The sequence below is a fragment of the Pseudopipra pipra genome, chromosome 13 (assembly GCF_036250125.1).
Source record: "Pseudopipra pipra isolate bDixPip1 chromosome 13, bDixPip1.hap1, whole genome shotgun sequence".
NCBI lineage: Eukaryota > Metazoa > Chordata > Aves > Passeriformes > Pipridae > Pseudopipra > Pseudopipra pipra.
In genome coordinates, this window is record NC_087561.1 from 18,705,425 (window position 1) to 18,727,001 (window position 21,577).

Below are 21,577 nucleotides of genomic sequence, written 5' to 3' on the forward strand. Positions count from 1 at the left end.
TTTAAAGATATTCTTTCAGTGGAGGGGACTCCCCAATGGACCACTGCGGTCAGTCTTTGCCTTGTGTCCCTCATGCTGCAGGAGGGTTTGGGCTGGGGCTGAGCCCCGTGACTGTCTGGTGGAGACACCAGTGTGGCAGAAGAGCTGAGATGGAAGAGGCCATGGCAGGGAGGTGTTATCTCCTTTGTGAATGAAGCTTGGGGGCAAAACAACTTAAAAGCTGCCTGATGCCTTGGAAAGCACCTGCAGCAGCCACCACGATTTTCCCTTTCATATTTCCAGCCCCATATATAGTCTGGTGTTGGGCAGACTTTGTCTTCAGGGAACCTGGGGCTGTTCTGGGTGTAAGCAAATAAGTCACATATCTGAAATATTTTGGTAATATTCGGGTGGTGCCATAGGGGAGGCACCGCCGCCGCCCCAGCCCTCTCTGGGTCAGGGTGTTTGTGCAGAGGGGCACGGGTTGAAGTTGCCACAGCATTTTTTCCCTCTGGAGCTTGGAGCAGGGTGGTTATGGGCTGGAGGTTTTTGTGGGGAAGATGCTGCATGTGGAGCAGAGCCAGCAGTGCATGTGGTTGGCATTGGGGAAAACATGGGGGATGCTTTCTTCCAACCTCACTCATCCTAAGGGTGCCCCAGCCTTGGCTGACGGATGGTTGGGAGTTTTAGCTCTTTCCACACCATTCCCACCCCCATCCAAGAAGCACTGTCCAAACTCTTCTTAGACAGGTTTGGTGCTGTGCCCACTGCTCCAGGGAGCCTGTTCAGTGCCCAACCACCCTCTGGGGGAAGAACCTTTTCCTGAGATCCAACCTGACCCTGCCCTGGCACTTCATACCATCCCCATCCCCATTTCTGTCCCCACCCCCTTCAAAAGACAGCAGGGGACAGTGGGTCGTGGTGAGGACACCCCAACCCAGGGCTGGGGTGACACAGCCATGGGGGGTGACAGGAGCCATCCCTCCCTGCAGGGCTCCCATAGGGTAGGTTTTTTGGAGAGGTGCCTTTGCAGGCTTGGGGCGCAGTGTGACTAGAGCCAGGCACTGCTCTGTGCTGAGGGAGAGGGACAAGGGACAATTAATTATTAAGCAGTCCCAGGAGGGATGTGGAAGGTGTCACCACACGATGGGAAAGGGCCGGGCTGACTGGGAGGTGTGGAGGAGAGGAGGGGGAAGGACATGCAGTGCTGAAACCTGGGGTTGTTCCTGCTAGAGGACAGAAGGTGCATCACTGCCTTCAACTTCCTAAATAAAAAAAAAGGTAAAAGGTGCAAAAAAAAGTAATTAACAGTGCCCTCTGTCCGGTGAGGGACAGGTTGCAAAGTGGTGCTTGGAGATTTTACAGCAAGGAAGGTGTTGGTTGAGAGAAATACTTGGAGTGTAAGAAGAGTAGCCCTTGTCTATGGGAAGGTATAGATACAAATAATATATCCTGGAGGGATTTAAAAGTCATGTAGATGTGGCACTTCGGGACATAGGTTAGTGCTGGGCTTGGCAGTGCTGGGTTAGCAGTTGGACTTAATGGTCTTAGAGGGCTTTTCCAACTTAAAAAATTCCATGATTTTATGATTCCAAGGTTGGAGATGCCCACAACCAGAGAGTTTGGAGGAAAGTCTGTGCTGAAATCTGCCAGGCCTGGGAGAAGACCATAGATGTCCTGCAACAGCATCTATTTGTCTAAAAAACGGTAGTTTGGGTGCCTGGGCGGGTGGAGAAGCTGTGGCCAGGGCTGGGTTTGCTTTCCAACATGCTGTGACTCTCCCCTTAATGCTCAGGGCTGGCAAAGGGTTGGAACTATTTTTCTTTCTGAGTATCCCTTAATTAGCTGAAAGGGAAGGCTGTCAAGTACCCAACTGCGAGGGAAAAAGATCTTTCTGAGCCTGTGACCAGCCCAACATTTTCCTTCATTTATTTTCCCTGACTTCTTTGTTTTCCCTTTGAAAAAAAGGGTGTTTTTCTCTTTCCCTTCATTTAACTGCTATTTATTTGCTGGTAAGTGGAAGGAATTCAGCTGGGATCAGCCTGGCCCCTGCCAGCAACTGGAGTTGAAAAGTTTCTGTGGGGGAGATGTAACAGCAGAGCAGGGGGGTTGTTTTACACCCGCCGCCAGTCCTCGCTCTGCAGGTCCCTGGGTCAGGGCCAGCCAGGTTGCATGGGTTTAATTCTCCTTTTTTTTACTGGGATGTCGACAAGTGCCCATGGGAGTTGCAGAGGGAGGAGTGTGGACCTGGGCCGGAGGGTTTATTCTCGCCGTTAATAGAAAACAGAAGATGGCTCGGGAGAGATTTGGCAGAGAGGGAAACTTTTCTGTCTCTTTCAGCTTGGAAAAAGCATCCTTTCTCACCCCAGTCCCACCACAGAAGGAGGAGCGTTCCCAAACACAGCCCAGGGGGGTTGGCAGAGGAGGCAGAAAGTGCCCGGTGATTTCACAAGGATGGAGCAGCCCTGGGCCACCAGCCGCGTTTTGGGAGGGGAACCTACCCTGCCTCCCCTTGGGGGCCAGGAGCCATCCCATCTTCTCTCTGAGGCATCAAGGGGCTGGGATGCCCCAAGTGCTCTCACCCTGGAGTATTTTTGGCATCCTGCAGCCGTGTACCAGGTACAACATCAGCACACAGGAGATGTGCTGCCGGCTGCTGTGGTGGGTCAGCGCTGGGCATAGGCATCCATAGGGATGCATGTGGATCCTCTGGATGGGAGGTGAACCCCTGACTGTGGCATGTCAGCTTTGCCCCCTCATCCCGGCCCATGAGCTGTGGTGCTGCCTCCCCATGTGCTCCCAGGCTGGCCGGGAGCCACGGGCCCGGGCCCGGCAGCGATCACAGCCAGGCTGCTCCGAGCGGAAAGAGCCACGGCAGCCACACATGGGGGGCTGGCAGGGCAGGGCTGAGGTGCTCCCAGAGCCATCCTCCTGCCCTTTGGGACTCTCAGGTGTCCCCCCCAAAAGTGGCAGTACTCATCCGGAATCACAGGCTGGGAAATGGTGGCTGGCACTGGACAGCCACGTGCCCTGGCACTGCTGGCCCAGTCCTGGTGCCAGTGCTCGTGTCCTCACAGGCACCTGCCCCCTTCCATCCTTCCTGCTCCCTTCCATTCTCCCTGCCTCCTTCCATCCCTGCTGCCCCCTTCCATCCCTCCCTGCCCACTCCTGCAAACAGGAGATGAAGCACTGGGGCAAATTCCTGAAGCTGCACCACCCTGGTCCCCCAGCTGCACTGTCCTCCCAGTTGTCTGTGGCTACACTGACTGGTTACCAGAACAAGTCTGTGAGTTACATGAAGTGTCCGTGGTGGGGATTCAGAGGAGATGACACATTTTGGGGCTGGAGGAAGAGAAAGGGGGTCACCTCTGGGGGTCCTTCTGGGCACGGGACGATGGCCGTGGCAGGGTGTGAGTGCTGAGCTGTTCCCGGGCTTTGTGCCCTTGTGCAGTGACTGGAGGTGGTTAATCATAGCCAAAGCCTGGTGAAGTTTGGTCAGGTCGTGGCTTTTCCAAAGGCTGACAGTTCTGGACACGCAGCAGCCTGCACGTGTCTGGGGCCATGGCTGACCCACAGCGTCCCACCAGGGTTAATCATTGCCATCGGCCCTGGGACCTGCCTGGAGACAGCAATGGGAACTGTTCCCCAAAATCACAGGGTGAGGAGCCAGCACACAGGGCCTGGAGGGAACTCCAACCCACCAGGGTGCATTGGACTGGGGAGAGCCTGTCCTCCTGGCACTGACCTTGACCCTAACCCAAACTCTAACCCAAATCCTAAGCCTGACCCTAACCCAAATCCTAACCGTGACCCAGACCCTAACCCAAACCCCAGTCATCACCCTGATTTTGATCCTGCCCCTGACCTTGAACCTAACTAAAATCCAAACCTTACCCTGACCCAAACACCAATCCTCAGCCTGACCCTAACCCAAACCCATACCTAAACTTTGGCCTTAACCTTGACCCTAACCCAAACCCTGACCCAGTCCCTAACTCAAACCCTAATCCTGACCCTAATATTGCCCCTGACCCAAATACTAACCCTGACCCTGACCACAACCCTGACCCTTTGCTCTCCCTTTCATTTTGTGAGGTGGATATTGTGTTTCTTGCCCTATTGGAAGAGGGGCAACCTGGAGCAGCCTCTGGCAACCACTCAGGAACTCCCTGCTCTCCCTGCTCACCCCAATGGACCTCGTGCTGCTTTCTGTGCTTGGAGCTGGGCAGAAGGGAAGGATCTGGGCTGCTTTGGTCACCCAGTCCCTGCTGGGAGGTCCCAGGGGCTGCTGGTCCAGCCTCCAGCTGGCTGTGCTGGGAGATGTGGCTGTTACGTGCTGGGAGATGTGGCTGTTACGTTCTGGGAGAGTGCAAATCCCAGATCACTCCAAACTAAGCCCAGGAATCATGAAACTCAGGTTCTAGCCCCCATTGCTGAAGGAAGGTTCTCCAAAATGGGGCTGGGGGCAGCTGGTGGTTTCCCCACCATGTTTTCCTCACCCTCCCCCTTCAGGGCTCCCACCCTTTGGACGAGTTTGTTGTATTGCAGGGGGGACATCTGAGGGGCATCACAGCTGGGGAGAAAAACTGTATATTAAAAAAAAGGAAAGATGGAAAAAATCAGGAGGAAGGAGTCCTGGTTTTGGCACCATGATTCTGGGTGGGCACCGGCAGCTGGGGGACAGCCGGACCCCGGGCCGGTGCCGCACTCGCTGCTGGTGTCCTGATGCTGGAAGGGGGTTTTATACGTATATAAAAGAAATACTTTCTTCTCCCTGTGGGTGTGTTTTGAAAAGGGGCTTGAGAACAATGAGGATTAACAAGCAGATAGAGAATTAAATGCAGGGTTTGAGTCTTCAAATGTGTGCACATTTCAGAGCGCATATTTGTGCCAAGACAAACCCTGTCAGGAATAAACATCGTTTTACATGAAAGGCTAATTACAGATTGGTGCTCCACGGGTGGGAGGAGGGAATTTTCACCAATTAAAATGGAACTTTTCTGTTTTTCATAAAATTGCTGGATGAAAATGCAGCCAGGGGCTGGCGAGGTGTTTGACAGCACAGTCCAAGGGGGGGATGCTCACCCCGGGGATGTGTTTTTTTCCCCCCAGTACTGAAGAGTCTTTGCCAGTTTATTTGGCCAGGAGCTACGGGAGGGCACTGGTTTTGCCCAACAGCAGCTGAACACCAAGAGACCTCTGGGATCTCACCCAGGGAGGTGGGACATGGGCAAAGGCAGTCCAATCCAACATCCTTTGGAGCCACCTAACATCAGGAGAGCTTGGAATAACAAGATCCTCAGCCTCCTTGAGAGCGTGGGTCATAGAGAGACGTCTGGATGGGACATAGCCCATGTTGAGAAGTGGTTGCGACCGTAGCTCCTGTTTGTTGGGCAACTTTAGTGTGCGGTAGGTGAATCATCCCTCAAAAATTGCAAGCCAGAGGCAACTCAGAAAATAAAAACCTTCCTGGCCTGTGGAGTGGAGTGCTGGGAATTAAAATCCAGCCTGGGCACATGGTGGGTTTCAGCTGCAGAGCACATGCTGCCTTGTTGCTTTTGGATGGATTTCACAGGAATTTGCATTTCTGGACCGGCTCTGGAGCCTTGGAGGCTGAGGCTGTGGATGGGGAGGACATGATGCAGCTCAGAAACAAGCTCTAACGCCATTTTGCTCTAGCCAGGGTCGAATTTTATGGTTTTGGAAAGAAATGATGCAAAATAAGGCTGGGTCTGATCTTCTCCAAGATGTTGAGCACACACACCTCAGGCAAACACTCTGGTCCTGCTCCTGCCAAGTGAAACCACAGATTTGTCTCCATCTCTGCTTAGTGTGGCCACAGGGCAGCTCATATTGGGACTTTTCTCTCACATAAGCTGATATCTGTCACTTAGTGGTTACAGGAGGTGGCCTGGGCTTCCTCTCTTAAAAGTCCCCTGCACTCTTGAGAGCCAGGGAAGGCAGAGAGGCATGATCAGGAGAGATGTGGTGGGGTTTCTAAAGCAAAATACATTCCCAACCTGCTCTACTCCAGGGCCCTGTGCTCCTGAACCAATTAAAAATCAGTATTTTGAAACTTTCCTAAGACAAAGATCGAATGGACACTTGCTGGGTCTGTCTCTGGGAAGCTGTTGCCTTGTCCTTGGCTATGGGACCATGCCATGAGAACAGGAGCTGCCCCTTCTACAACATTCACTTTTTTCCTTCCTCTGTCCTAATACTGCCATGAACATGGCACTGAAAGGGTCTTTAGTCAGACCTGGCCTTGAATAATTCCTCTGAATAATTCCATTTATTCCAATTTTCAGGCTGTTGTGGAATTGTTTTCAAAAGAAAGAAGGGGGGAGAAGTCAGCCAAACCTGATAAAGGAGGACTTTGTTCTGAAGCTTTAGGGTATGGTACCAAGCAGGGCTTGCTATACAATTAATGAGTTTAACTGGCTTTTAGCTGCACGTGACGCACAGTGGCTGCCACCACACCGCCCCACCTCCGCCCAGAGGAGCCCGTCTGCTTCAGTTTGGTGCTCCCCAGCTTTGGACTGGGGCTCCTCAGCTTCGGTTTGGGGCTCCTCAGCATTGGTTTGGTGCTTCTCAGCATCAGTTTGATGTGCCTCAGCATTGGTTTGGTACTCCTCAGCTTCCATTTATGGCTCCTCATCTTTGGTTTGGGGCTATTCAGCTCCAGTTTGGGGCTCCACAACTTCAGTTTGGGTTTCCTCAACTTCAGTTTGAGACTTGTCATCTTCAGTTTGGTGCTCCCCAACTTCAGTTTGTGGCTCCTCAGTTTTGGCTTGGTGCTCTCCTGTTTCAATTTGGTGCTCCCCAGCTTCAATTTGGGGCTTCAGAGCTTCAGTTTGTGTCTCTTTGTCTTCTGTTTGGTGTTCCCCAGCTTTGGTTTAGGACTCTCACTTTTTGCTGCTCTTTAGCTCAGTTTCCCATCCTGCCATGCATCGTGGTGGCCTCCTCAGATGTGACTTTTGCATCTGCCTTTATTTAAACCTTGACCATCCAAGCCTGGGATAGGCTGGGTCCGCGGGGGGTGTTGAGCACATGGGGCTGAGCCGTTGGGAGCGTTTCAGGCTTTCCTTTGAGCGAGCAGAGGATGACGCAAATGGCTTTTCAAGGGCACGAGATGAAACAGCTGCTTGGTCCTCAGTGCAGATGTGCTGCAGGAGCTCCACAGAGGGGGGGACAGCCAGCTGCACTCCCCACAGCGTCCACCTCGGAAGGGCCACAAGGCTCTTTGGTCTCCCAGGCCACCCAAAAATGGAGCCAGGTAGGGCTGGGGAGGGCTTTGAAGGTATGTGACGAGGTTTGTCACGCCAGCAGAGCTTCCCTGTCTCTGGAACAAGTCCAAAAATCATTTATTTCTTGTAGGAGTGGTACAGGTGGGGAGGAGGAGGTGAATCACCTCAGAGAAGTACCAGGTGCTGGGGAAGGTGACCCTGTGCATCGTGTCCCTGTCCCAGCTGTGCGGCGTGAGCGGGAGAAGCCGCGGGAAGCGAGGGAAGACACTTCCTCCAGTGGCGGATCTGAGGTCACCTCCTGGCCCTTGATCCCTCCAGCCCAGGGTATTTGGGTCAGCGGGAAAGCACAGCTGAGAGCGACGTCCCTTCCTTCTCTCTCCCTGGAGATTCAGTTTTAAAGGAACAAATAGGCTTGGCCACAAGTTCCACACAGTATGATTTTTTAATGGTGTTTTTTGGAACAATGAACTCGATACTGGCAGGGTTTGGATCTGTGTCTCAGTGGTGATATTTTCTTCTGTTGTTTCTCACCTTCCTGTTCCCACCTTGTTCTGCTCCCAGAAACCTTTTTCTACTCAGGGAAGTGCCGGCGATGAAGGAGCTTTCCATCCTTTTGAACGGTCTGGCTGAAAAGAAAGCTGACCTGGTGTCCAGCGTGTGGGACCCACCTGGACTGACCCTGGGGGCCCTGCCCACCTCTTGCTGCCATGAACATGCAGACATGGTGCTCACAGCCCTCATCAGGCTGAGCCCCCTGACCTCCACGTGCCAGTTCTCCTCTGCCACAGGGACCCCAGCAGCCTTGTCACCTGCCAGCAGGAGGAGACCTGGTGGCCAAAGTCTGATCCCAGAGCTCCTCCATTGTGGGCACAGCTTGGTGGTGTTGGGCTGGTGGGCAAATGGGCTGGTGGGCAAGTGGGTCACCTTCCCAGCTTTCACTCTGTCTTGAGCCCAGAGTGAGCAGTGTTGGGGAGGATGGATCATCTTGGCCATGTTACTCAGAACAGCTGGAAGTGTTCAAGACCAAGCTGGATGGGGCTTGGAGCAACCTGGTCTTGTTGGAGGTGTTCCTGCCCATGACAGGGGGTTTGAATTAAATGATCTTTAAGGTCCCTTCCAGCCCAAACCATTCTGATTCTGTGTTTTCCTACACCACTGAATCACTTTTCCCCTTGGCGATCTTCAACCACTGTGTTCCTTGTCCACAGTGAAGGCCACATTGCTTTGGATCAGCCACAGGCTGCCAGTTTGGCTGCCTTTGTTAAAGCCAAGGTGGGAAGGAGCAATCTGTGGAGCTTCAACTGGAGCTTTCCCCTGTGTGAGAGCTGCTGGTGGAATGCTCTCCTTGGTCACCCTCTCTGCTCCAGCAAAGCGGCACCAGCCCCATGCTGGGCTCTTCCCATACCCCAGAGCATCCCAGGACCACCAGGAAGGTCCCATCAGCACTGGAGGAAGGCAGGGCTGTGGGTGGCCTGGTCTGGGGTGGCAGCCGGGGCTGTTGCTGTCCCCCAGCCCCTCAAGGAGCAGTGAGAAGTGGGGGTTATGTACCAGGGGGGTCCCAGCTGCTGTTCCATTGCCTCCAGGAGGGGCTGTGTTGGGAGCAGGGTGGGATGGACTGTTGGGGAGGGACAGTGAGCCTTGAGTCACCTCTTATACCTCCAGCCCCCAAATCAGAAGTCATCTCCATTTCTCCCTCACCAAAAGCAGAGTGCTTAAAATGCCTTTTCTTTTTTTCTTAAGCTAAAAATGTAGTTTCTGAAGAATTTTGTGTTTCTGTCAAGGCATCCCTTGGAGAGAATGTTTCTTGGGTGTTACCAGACTATTTTTCTCCTAGCACCCAGCTGGGCAGCTCCAAAAGCAGCCCCTTCAGCTGGTGCTCCCAGGAGGTGGTTGGACTCAGGGCATCTCGAAAGACAATCAAGTCTTAACCCGATTCCTGTCAAAGTTATGGCAGCTCTTGAGCTCCTTCCAGCCCCGTCCTCAGCTGGATTTGGTCCATCCTTTCTTTTAGGATCTGCCTGATTGCACCTCGCTGCTTGATAAGGCTGTGTGGCTCCTGTGGGGGCTTGTCTGTGCTTCGATATCTCGCCCAGGTTATCAGCCACAGAGGGTTGGAGGTGTGGCAGGGCTGGGAATTAACCATCTCATCCAAATCCCCATGGAAATCAGAAGCAAAGATTCCTCCCTTTTTCTCCTGTGGGCTTTAAATCAAGTCATAACTTCTCCAGCGTTGGAGGAGTTGCTGAAATAAAGGTGGTTAAGCCCCGTCTGCTTTCCACTGGAGGAATGGCTGCCTCTGCCCTTCACATCCAGGAGAAACTTCAATACCACTTACACAGATTGCCAGAAATAAACCTTCTTGCCCTGGAGTGGATCCAGGGACTACGGCTCCATGTCCAAAGGGGCAGGTTTGGGGCTATGCTTCACCTGAACTCTGCTATTTTCCCAACCCATTGTTTTCTGCCATCACTTTCCTCCAACCTCACCCAGATCCAGATGGATGGAGATCACTGACATCACAGTGGGAATAAAGCAGGGGGAAAAGTTGTGTCACCCACTCTCAGGGGGTGTTTTGGTGTGAATCACACCAGGATCAGAGCTGGGAATGAGGTGGCTTTCTCCTGATCTCCCAGATTTTGCCGAGGTTTCCTTCCAGCGCTGGAGCTCGCCCAGCCCTCCCGGCTTCCCGGGGCTTCGCTGGGAAGCGCTGGGAAGACAAAACCCCGCTCTGGAAGTGAGGCTATTGTTCTTACTAATTTTAACTTGGTGTTCTTCCCCAAGCCTATTTTTATTCATTGCTTGTGGTAAGCCCTTTCTCTAAGGTAGAGCAATTTGCCACAGGACTCTTTTTTTTGGTGTGTTTACCGATTTTAATTGAGCAATATCTCCTCTTTACAAACCCAAAGCTGGAGGAGCTTTGAAGCGCCCATAGCTGAGCCTCCCGCCCCGGGTTTGCTTTGATCTCTGCAGGTGAGTGTGCATTTTTAGGACCAGAGATTGATCCTGCTTATTTGCATGTAAATCCCCGGGTTATTAAGATCAGAATCTGGCCCTTTAAATTTAATACTTTGCTTTATGCTTTTATTTCCGCGTTTCTTAAAGTAATTTCCAAAAATAACAAACTTCAAACATGACGGGGCCATCTAATGTTTTACTGCCTTGGCTGGAGTAGAAGGAACATTTCTGGAAGTATATTATCCAATTTAACGAGCCTTTCCCACCTTGGCATTGCTCCCACCCCTCACCCCCTCTTGGAGTTGTTTTGGACGGCTCTTTGGATCCGTGCCACCTAATCCTGTTAGAAGGACTTTCATTACACTGTGCCTTGTGTTTATAACCAAGAAAATCAGTCGGAGAGGGGGGTCCTCTCCCTCACCCTCACCCTTCTTTTTGCCTGGTGTCGAGACAAGAGCCCGGCTGGTCCCACGAGGTTCCCGCACAGCCCTTGCTTTTCATTTTATTGCTCCACTCTGCATTTATTAAAGAAGATTTTGAAGTAAATTGGGTCCTTGTGAACTTATAATTAATTTGGAAGGGTCAGCTCTTCCCAGGCTGGGGAGGGCTTCTTTGTGTGGTCCTTTTTGAAAGACAGAGGTTGGAGAGGCTGCTCTATAGCTGGGATTTGCTTTTAATAGGGACCTGGCTATTTTCTGAAGATCTCACGGCTCTGGAAGGACAGGGTGTTTTTGTGCGGGGCTGTGTTGAAAAGGTTTGCAGAGCCCTTGTTTGGGTTAAAAAAAAACTGCCCTGAAAATGGTATAAAAAAAAAGCAAGGAACACATGTCCCGGGGCTGTGCTCGACAGCCCAGAGCCAGTGCCTGGAGCTGGGAGGGGGTCCAGGAGGTCGCCCCTCTTGGGTGCTGAGTAGGGCTGGAGGCCCCTTGTCCACCTGTCCATTCTGCCCTGCCCCACACATCAGCCAGGGGATCCCTTCTCATCAGACCTGGTAGAATTTAAATTTTTTTTCTTACCACATTGCTTTTCTTGAAACGTTGCCTTTCCTCCCCAAAACCGTCGCATAAACCATTAAAAAGAGAAGGTGGAGGGTGGGGGGAAAACGATGAACGATAGGAAATGGCCTCGAGCTGTGCCAGGAGAGGTTTAGGCTGGAGATTAGGAAAAACTTGTCCGAAAGGTGGTCAAGCCCTGGCACAGCTGCCCAGGGCACTGATGGAATCGTTGTCCCTGGGGGCATTTAAAAGCCACATAGGTGTGGCACTTGGGGATATGGTTTAGTGCTGGGTTTGGCAATACTGGGGGAATGGGTGGACTCAAGGATCTTCAAGGGCTTTTCCAAATGTAACGATTCCACAATTCCACAATGGGCTGAAATAACCCATGAATAATAAAAATTTCTGGGAAAAGATAGACACACGGACAGTGGTTTTCTCCAGAGGTGGCTGGAAGGAGACAGGAGAGCATGGTCCTGCTTGGGCATCACCTGGCAGGGCCAGGGGTGTAATCTAACCTGGCATCACCATGTGTCTCCATCGGCTCAGCTGCAGCAAGGACTCGTCCCTGACTGTGGGGCGAGGGGGAGGTGAGGACTCCTGACTCTGGAGAGCAGGGAGCAGGGATGGATGAGTGTGGTACCTGGGAATGCAGAGCTGTAACTCAGGATGGGAAACTTCCTAGACAAAGTTGGGGAGCAGAGGGATCTGAGGAGCTTGGGGAGCTTTTGGCCTGGAGATGTCCTGATGGAAGTGGCACCAGTGGGGGCATCATCACACGCACAGCAAAGGTTGTTAGGAAAAAGTGTTGGAAGCTCAGTGCATTCCCTGGGGCACATATAAACCCAGTGGAGAGGAATACAAGGACAATTTGTCCACACCTCCAACGCTGCCCCATCCACGATGCCGTTGGGCAGTACAAGGGGTGCCTGTGCTGTTGATGAGCTGCACTGTTAATTAACAGTGTGATGGGGCTGCCTCTCTGCCGCCAAGGCTGGAGTCAGCCTCTGTGTCCCCCCTGCCCCCGTTCGATGTCCCACCCTGACCATGACCTCTCTTCTCTCTCTCCCCAGCATGGGTTGGTTCCTTGGCCATGGGCATGATTTTTTTCTGCTCTCCCATCGTCAGCATCTTCACCGACCGGCTCGGCTGCAGGACCACGGCAGCCATGGGAGCTGCCATCGCCTTCATCGGGCTCCTCTGCAGCTCCTTCACCAAGTAAGGCTGGGAGGGGACACACAGCTCCCTGGAGAGCTCTTCTTCCTCCCTATGCCCTGCAACCCCCCTGCCAACACATTGCTGCTGCCTTTTGGGGCAAAGCAGGTGGTTCCCATCCAGCTGAGGGGTGCCCTGGCAACCCCACACAGCCCATGTGTGCTCGGCCTGTTTCTTTACAAATTGAACCAAGTTGCTCTTTTGTCCTCATATAAAAAAAAAGAGCAAATTTTACCTGAGCAAGGGACTGTATTTTATGGGATTTCAGCCTCAGGTCCTTAATGTGATCTTTAAAACAGGAAGGAGAGGTTGGTGTACCTGTCATGGGCAGCTCCAAAGAGGCACTCACAGAGAAAACTGTTCTCCTTCACAACCATTTTCACATTTGGTGCTGAAAGTAAATTAATGCTTAAAATAATATTTGATGGACTACACTTGAGAGGGAGTTTCTGTGCAGGACAGACAGGGAGGGGGACATGAACAGGATCTCGAGCAGTTTGTGGTGTTCCTGCTCCAGCTCAGGCATCTGCAGCAGCACAGGGCCATTGCTGTTCCTCTTTTTCCATCCCTGATCCCACGCCATGAAATTCTGCTGGCAGGCATCAGCTGATGTGCATTTAAATGGCAGGTGTACCTGTGTGTCTTTCCAACCCAGACATTGGCATCTTTGTGGGAGCAAAAAGAGGTCACCTCTGGGGTACACTTGTTAAAGAGTCTCAGAGTCACCGTGGAGACACCTCCAAAGCAGCATTTGCCTCAGTTCTTCTGAATAAAAACATTGCTTTGGCTTGGATTTCAGTTAAAATCAATATTGTTTTAATTAAAATGCTTCAAGAACTGGGGTTTTTAAAGCAAATACGCACTGGTTTTCCAGAAGGCAACTTGCTTGTGCTGTGCTCCTCCTGCCCACCCTGCATGGGAGCCAGTCCACTCACACTGCTCAGTGAGACCCTCATGCTTGTCCCAGCCCTGGTTCCCTGGATACCCAAATCCTCAGCGGCGGGAGCCCCCCCATTGTGCTGGGAATGGGGATGCAGCAAAGGGCAAAGCCCCTGGGGCTGTGGCCGATTGCAGCCGAGCTTTTTGGGACGCTAAACCCATCTCAGGCAGCGGTGTGGAAGGAACCACCCTCTGCGATTTCCTCGCAGGTGCCACCGCCTTGTGTTCCCAAAGATAACAGCAATCAGAGAGGGTGCAGTGGGTCCTGAGGGAAGGTGTGCCCTGGCAGTGCAGATCACAGGAGCTTCCCATGTAATCCTGCTTTCCTTCTAATCAACAGAGCTTGGACACTTTTCCCCTTCTATTGTACAATGTTTGTGCAAAGAAAAAGAGCTGATGGGACCACGGCCGCTGCAAGTGGCTGGTTGTGTTGGGCTTGAAAAGAAAATCAAACAGTACAGGCAGAGAAGAATATTATTTCCAGGAGAGCTGCAGAACTGAAATCCCCATTTCCTGCCTCTCACTCTTGGATCACATTCCTTTGGCTCCCTTTTAAGGGAGAAAGGAGCCCCTCTGCAGCTGGACCGGAGCAGGGAAGCTGTGCCGGCGCGGCCGAGCGGAGCCGGGGGAAGAGCAGCGAGGCTGCGAGACTTGGCACCGCCCCGCCCTCGTGCTGGAGGCTGCTCCTGAAATTCAGAGCCTGTGGCTCCTGCTCACCCAGAACAATGGAGAAGCTTTTTTCTGGTCCCGCTTGCCAGCTCCCCCCCCCCCAACACAACTTGAGATCACCTCCCCAGTGCAGGCACCGGTGCAAAGTGACACAGCCTGGGTTTGGTGGGCTGAGGCATGTCTGCATCAAGGCTCATCCCCCCTTTACCTCCTGGTTCCTCTGAAATGGGTTTGTTTTGTCCAAACAGAGGAGCAGCAGTTCCCAGCACTACACCAAGCTGATCCAAAACCCCTGTGAGGCACCAAGCCTGTGCAAGAGGACTCCAGTGCCCAGCTCAGGGCCTCCTGCTCTCAAAATGTTGGGAGTTTGGTACAAAATCCATGAAAGAAACCAAATATGCTACAATGCTGAGCTCTGGGGAAGGCTGGATGGGGTCGAGGTGAGGCTTTTCCTCTCTGCTGCCTTGCACAGGGGTGTCTCCTGCAGTTGTAATCAGCTCAAGCCACCACAGATCTTGTGTGCCCTCAAGAAAAGAGAAATCCCAGTTAAGGCTTCACCCTTCCTCCAGTGTGAAGGGGGGTGTTTCAGTGTGTTTAGATGATGGCCAGTTCAGCAGGGCTGCCCTCCCAGCCCTCCTCCTCTGCACAGCTATGTGTTCTGTAGGGGCGGTTGAGTCCCTCTTCATCTGCCTCTCCTTCCCCTCCACAATTTCTGCCCAGTTTATCCTGCAGAGAGGAGTCCCCCAAACTTCTACCAGCAGGGATGAACCAGGGCTGTTCCCACTGAGAGCTGGAAGTGAGAGGCAGCTGATGGAGGGAGACCTCTTTGTCCCAGGAGATGTCATTATTCACGGGTGACCTTGTTATCCAAGGGAGACGCCGCCGCCCTTCCCACTGGAGAGCAGCTGGCTGATTCCCAGTAAGCAGGCTGGGAAATCCTGGCTAAGAAGCATGGCTGGGTGGAGCCCCTGCTCCTGCAAGGGTGTCTTAGCATCAACAGGGAGCAGATGGGAATCAGGGCATTTGTCTCCACTTATCCGACACGTCAGCGCAGCCGCGGCACCAAAGCTGGTGTGACCCAGCCGAGATGGCCAGTGCTGGTGTGTGGGAGGTCGGAGACAGCCTGCATGGCCCAGCTGCTTCCCTGGCTCCCACAGAGGGGGCTTCTGATGTGGTTTCATCCTGGAGTAGCTGGAAAGTGCCTTTCCTGACAGTCATTTGTCTTGGAGCCGTTGGGCACAGCAAGCATGTTCTGCTTTCTGCTTGGCAAGCTGAAGAAACGAGCGTGTAATGGAAGGAATTATGTTCTTGTAAAGGTTTTCCCAACTTCCAGCTGCTCTGTTAGATGTGGGCTGCTGTCTCCTCGCTTGCTTCATGGGCATCACTCAGTGTTGCACAGGAGGGTTGGGCATCATGAGCTGCCCGAAGGTCTCTGTCGCGCTCTCCTCCCAGGCAATGTCCCATGCAGTTGGATGTATTGTCCCGTCATGAAGTGAAAACATCCTTCATCTGGAGAGAAGCATAACAGGTTGTTTGCACGGCCTAACACCAGGCTCCTTTCTCAGATGCTTCTATTGGGAAAATCGGGCTGGCAATTGGGAAGCAGCTCCTTCCAAGGGCTCTCAGGACTCTCCATCTGCTCTATAGAGCAGCCACTTCACTCCCTCCTTGAGTGCAGCCACCAATGTAAGGTACAAATGAGATCTATTAACTGTCTAATTTAAGCTCCCAGAGGAGCTTAAAGAAGAAGAACTTAATTAACCAACCTGGAGCTTGGGCAGAAACACCATGTTTCCTTCCTACGTGCCTAATAACCAGCAGGGTTGGTGCTTTCAAACTACACTGGGTGCAGAATGTTTTGAATTAGTCCTTTCAGTGGAAAAATAAAAAGGATTTCTAGCTAAAAATAGGCCACCCTTCCTACCTAAGAAAATCTTGTTTGCTGTAATTTAAAAACCATTGAAGTTACGTCAGCTTCCCAAGGAGGGCAGGTTGGCTGCTGCTTCTCCTGGCTGCAGAAAGCCCTCCCCAGCTAAACTCCATTTTCCCCAAGATTTAATGTGCCAGCTGTGAAGTGAGGATAATCCTTGCTTTGGCTTGGGAGTAATCTCCTTGGGGTCAGACTGTCTGTGTAGCACCTGTGGCATGGGAGACCTGGGTCTTGACACACGGTTTTGCAGGACCACAGGGCAGGAGGCTTCCTGACCTTCCCCACCTCTGCCTAACGTCACCAGCTCCATGTGGTTTTTTCCCGCTAGGTCTCTGGAAGTTCGTTATTTCACATATGGGATCCTCTTCGGCTGTGGCAGCTCCTTTGCCTTCCAGCCCTCGCTGGTCATCCTTGGTCACTACTTCAAGCGCCGCCTTGGCTTGGCCAACGGCATCGTGGCCGGCGGCAGCTGCCTCATCTCCGTGCCGCTCCCCTTCTTCCTGAAGATGGTCGGGAAGGCCATTGGGCTGGCACATACTTTCCAAGTACTCAGTGCCTTAATGCTCATCCAGATCTTCTTGTCCATGACCTACCGGCCCACCCTGCCGCCCTCCTGTGACTCTCAGCACGACGGGCAGGACAAGCTGGGCAGCCGGAGCGCGCGGCAGCAGTGCTGGGCCCAGACACGCAGGTATTTCAACTTGAGGGTTTTCCGGAGAAAGACCTATCGGATTTGGGCCTTTGGGATCGCTACTGCTGTCCTGGGATACCTCGTACCTTACATGCACCTGGTAAGAGCCTTGGCTGGGACTGGAAGGGGAGGGAGATCCCTGGCTCCTACAAGCGAGGAGGGGGTGGGAGGAGGGGGATGGGCAGCAGGGGCAGAGGGGCCAAACGCCTCGAAGCCAAGAAACTGCTACACATCCTGCAAACAGGAACAGTGGTGAGAGGATATGGCCTTTTGATGCCTCCATATGTCCTCTGAGCCAGGGTGGGCAGAGCAGCCGCTTCCCACGGCTCCCGAGGACAAGCATTGGTAGCAGGAGAGGAAGGGCCTGTTGGGTTTGGGGTGGGTGGAGGTGGTGCATGCAGGTCAGTGTGGTGAGGACATGAGGGTCACACAATCACCCCCAAAAACATGAGCCAGCTGCAGGAAATCTCATCCCTTTTGGGGAGGTGACAGGGATCAGCTTTACTGAGGCATCATGTCCTTGTGTCCATCCCTGCATTGTAGGTAAAATACGTGGAGAAGCGATTTAAAGAGACCAAAAAGGACTGGATCCTCCTGGTCTGCCTTGGAGGCATGTCAGGGCTGGGGCGTTTGGTTTCAGGCCGTATTGGTGACTGCATCCCTGGGTTGAAGAAGATTTACCTGCAGGTATGTTGTGTCCAACCCTCTAGTAGCTGCTGGCCAACAACAGTGGGTCAGGGAATGGCATCTCTGCATTGGCCTGCTTAATCTGGTCAATCAGAGTGCAAACTCTTTACTGACTATTTTCTAACAGCCTTATCTGCTGTTAGGGAAGAAAATGTACTATAGAAATGTGTAAGGGAAGTTACACACTTGTCCAGTGTCCATTCAGCAATGAAACTCCATGGTACCAACTCTTCCCAAACTACTGACACCCTCTCACATTCTTGTGGTTTTTGAAGAACAAACTGCTGAAATCTAGCAGCTAATCCAGCAGATAATCCTTCTTAACCCTTCTTAAAAGGTTATTCTTAAGGGCCCCTCTGAGACGGGCGCAGCGGATGGATGGCATTGCTCTGTCCAAAGGAGAGACCAATGACATTGACCTGTTCAGTGTCACCTTCATGACTCTTCCTGTTGCACACGCCCGCTCCTCACGCCCACTCCTCATGCTCACTTTTGCCTCCTCAGGTTGCATCCTTCATGCTGTTGGGCATCCTGTGCATGATGATCCCCCAGTGCCAAGGCTTTGAGGGCGTCATTGTCATCTGCCTCTTCCTCGGCCTCTGCGATGGCTTCTTCACCACCATCATGGCCCCCATCGCCTTCGAGCTGGTGGGGCCCATGCAGGCGTCCCAGGCCATAGGGTACCTCATGGGGCTGATGGCTGTGCCCATGACCGCGGGTACACCCATAGCAGGTTGGTAGCGCCGCGGTGCCGGACTGGGACCGCCTTTGGGAGGGACATGCTGGGAGCAGCTTTCACCCATGTTGGTATTTTGGTGTGAGACTGGACTCATGGTTTGGAATTTTCTGGCTTATCATGTCACTGGGGGGTTGAAGTATGGGTGTGGCATCACTCCATGCTACATCCTATAGTATCTCGGGGCCTTTCTCCAAAGGTGATCATGGGGGGAACAGTGAACCAAGGTCACATTAACTTGATTTCTGCTTGAAGATGAGCTAAAAATTGGCAGATATTAGTTTTCTAGGATTGATTCAAAGTTAGAGATGGAGACACCTGAGCTTCACAAGACTTGGATCTGTGTTTAAGCACAGCAATAACCCCAACACCCTTAACAGCAAGGGCTTTGCCAGAGCTGGCCCTGAACAGCAGAACGTCTGCATCAGCAAGCAACAAGCTAAAGCTGGATAAAATCCTCTGATCTCTCTGCTTCGGCAGCAAAGTTCAGTTTGACACCCTCATGAAGGAACTTGGGGGCTGAAGACCCTCACTGTGAGGGTGCTGCTGCAGGACCCCCTGCATTGGACTCGCCGGGTGAAGGGGCTCATTTCATTGACTGAATCCCCAGGGAAGTGTCTATGCAGGAGAAACTCAGAGAGATTTTCCAGCGCTGATCAATGGCCACACGTTATTCTCCAAGGATGCCTGGCTGTGTTAGAACTTGCCAAATGAACAAATGCAGAACCTCGTTGGGTATTAAGGGCTCGGCTGTTGTTTGTGACTGGCAATGTAGACAAAATACCTGTAAGCAAAGCAGGGCTTCCAGATGGAGGCAGTCTGCAGAGGAGCAGCCCCTGCACACTTTTCCCATTGTCTCCTGGCTGGCAAGCCTCTGGGAAGAGCCACCTGAAGTGTTTGGTTTAACGTGTCTCAGCTTGTATTTGGGATTGTCTGGGATGTGTCCAATTGTGTCCTGTTCTGGTTAAACAGGAAGGATGGCTGAGGGTTTTCTTCTTGACTTCTTGGTACACAATGTTGGCTGCACACATCCTTCAATCCAAGGCATAAAAACTTCAAGAAATGCAGTGGAAAAAAAAAAAAAGATTATTTTAAAAACCCAAATCTCCCCAAATCTGATGGTTGACGCAAGCTGCAGCTCTCACGGGAAGGAGGAAACAAGCTGGTCATTAGACTAATGAGGGCTTAGCCTGATGTGGCTCTAACCTCTGTTGTTCTTCTCTTGCAGGATACCTCAATGATTATTTTGGGAATTACGACGCGGCCTTTTACTTCGCCGGAGTCCCCCCCATCATCGGCGCCCTGGTGCTCTCCGTGGTCCCGCTGGTCCATCAGAGGATGCTGAAGAAGCAGCGCCTGGATTCCGGCAAAGACAAGATGCTGGTGTCGGAGGCCGTGGTGAACGGGGAGCTGCTGCCGGGCTGCCCGGCCTCCGAAGCGCACATGTGACCCCGCTCCCCGCACACCCCACGGCCACCAGCAGCCTCTCCATAGCCCCAGCACAGGCCCTTTTGCAGACAGACCATAATTCCCAGTGATTGCAGATGCACTATGTTTGTAAAGGAGAAAACACAAAAAGTTCTTCTAGTTAAAGGCTCTTAACTAGCAGAAACGCTCTTTCTCGGGACAGTTTTGATTTCAAAGCCACCTTTTTTTTTCCTCTAACCATTTTCTAAGGAGAACTCTCACCAGGATTCAAACTTGATCAATCTCCCGCTCCTCTCCCCAGTTTTCTATACATCACAACAGAGGTTTACAGCTAATAAATGCCTTTTTCAAGCAGGCCACGGATGGAGCTTGTTGGACCTGGCAGCTGTCCATCCTCCTCCTCCTCCTCTGGTGTTACTGGGGTGTCACATCCAAGGGAGACAATCCCCTCCCCATCCAGCACCAGGGCCTGTTTGGAGCCAGAGATCCGAAGGAGGAAGCGCTGCTTTAGTCTGATGCACAAACCAAATAAATGTCAGCAAGTCCTGCTTCCATCTTCTTCTCTCCCCCTTTCCCGCTGCTCTCCTGCACACCCAGAGAGCTGCAGCCGGGACGATTGGGAGCTCGGCCGGCTCCACCAAATGGAGCCACGTGGGAGCACACCCTTCCTGCAAAATATGCCTTAAAAATGCATGGACGAGACCGGCAGGTCCCTTGGCCACTTTCCACCTCTGTTTTCTCACCCAGTGACTAATGATTGGGCTTTTGAGGTGCAAAAGAGAGGGGCAGCTCCTGGCACAGCCCACAGTGGCTGGATCCACAGGGCCAAATCCTTGGGATCGCCACCAGGACAGGCACTTCGGAGGCATCAAGGCACACAGGGATGGGACAGAGCCCTGTGAGTCCTGGATCAGCTCTGTGCTGGGACGTGGCTTCCCTGCTGGGCACAGGGGCACCCACGGGTGTGGGGATGCTGCTGGCTCAGGGCACAGGGTGCCACTGCTCTTTTTTAGGGGCCAGTTGTGTATTTTGCAGCAATAACCAGGAGTCAGTATTGGCAAGGGAAGCCCGGTGTTCCAAAGGGCTGGAAAGCCCCTGTAGCATTTCACTCGTCACCTGTGTGTTGTCGTGGGGAGCTGGTGCAGGGTCAGTGCTGTCCCTGGGGGGAGAGGGAGAGAGCACAAGGAAATCGCACAGCCAGTGGGTACCCACCACACAGAGAGGCAGCAGAGTTCAGTCTTGTGAAGAAATTCATCATTGCCCAGAGAAAATTTTAGAAATTCCAATTGCCCAGAGAGCTGTGACTGCCCCATCCCTGGAATTGTTCAAGGCCTGGTTGGAGGGGCTTGAAGCAACCTGGGATAGTGGAAGGTGTCCCTGCCCATGGCAGGGGATGGAATGGCTTTAAGGTCCCTTCCAACCCAAACTATTCCACAATTCTGTGATCATCTCAAGGCATTGCTAATGAGTGTGGTTAAATGAGCGAGGAGGGAAGTTCTCCTGCCCCAGTGGGTCCCTGTGTAAATGAGGAGCCAACAGTGACTGGGGTACTTTTTCCTGGGAGAGAACAAGAAACAAAATTCACTTTTATCCTGGCTGCAAACCCATCCTTCATTGAGTTTTCATTTTGTTCAACTGCCATTAAAAAGCTGAGATGCCTGAAGGGGGACGTGGGCCATGGGAATCACCCCTTGGTGTCCAGGCGAGTGTGGGGGTCTGTAACACCAAGACAAATCTCTGCTCTGGATATTTGGGTTCAGTGGAAGGCCCCTCCCATGGTCAGTGGTGGGACATTTGTACATAGGCTCAGGCCCTTGCATGCCCCTCTGGCCCTGTTTTTAACCCATGTTGGTTAATGCATCGTAAGGTTTTGTGGTCCTGTGGCCCTTCTGTCCCCGTACAGAAACGCTGGAAAATTACCTGATGTGCTGTGATATGTCTGTTTATGACTATAAAATGAGGTGTCTACTTGTCTCTTTCTTCAATATGCTTTTCCATGACTGTTCTTACCCTTCATGGCATTGTCTGCTGTGGCTCTGCTGACCCATCACTCAGTTTTGGGGCCCACAGGAGGCAGCTGGAGCCATGTGGGCAGGCAGGGCAGGC

General features: G+C 52.5%; 1 protein-coding gene across 1 annotated transcript in view; it reads left to right on the forward strand.

Moving 5' to 3' along the window:
* SLC16A2 (solute carrier family 16 member 2) overlaps positions 1–21,456 on the forward strand; it is a 36,480-nt gene extending 15,024 nt beyond the window's left edge. The window contains exons 2-6 of the mRNA XM_064670236.1: positions 12,250–12,394; positions 16,258–16,720; positions 17,164–17,307; positions 17,812–18,040; positions 19,272–21,456. Of these exons, the coding sequence (XP_064526306.1) occupies positions 12,250–12,394; positions 16,258–16,720; positions 17,164–17,307; positions 17,812–18,040; positions 19,272–19,492 (1,202 nt within the window). The 3' untranslated portion in view covers positions 19,493–21,456. The remainder of the gene's footprint in view (positions 1–12,249; positions 12,395–16,257; positions 16,721–17,163; positions 17,308–17,811; positions 18,041–19,271) is intronic.
* The last annotated feature ends 121 nt before the right edge of the window (positions 21,457–21,577 follow it).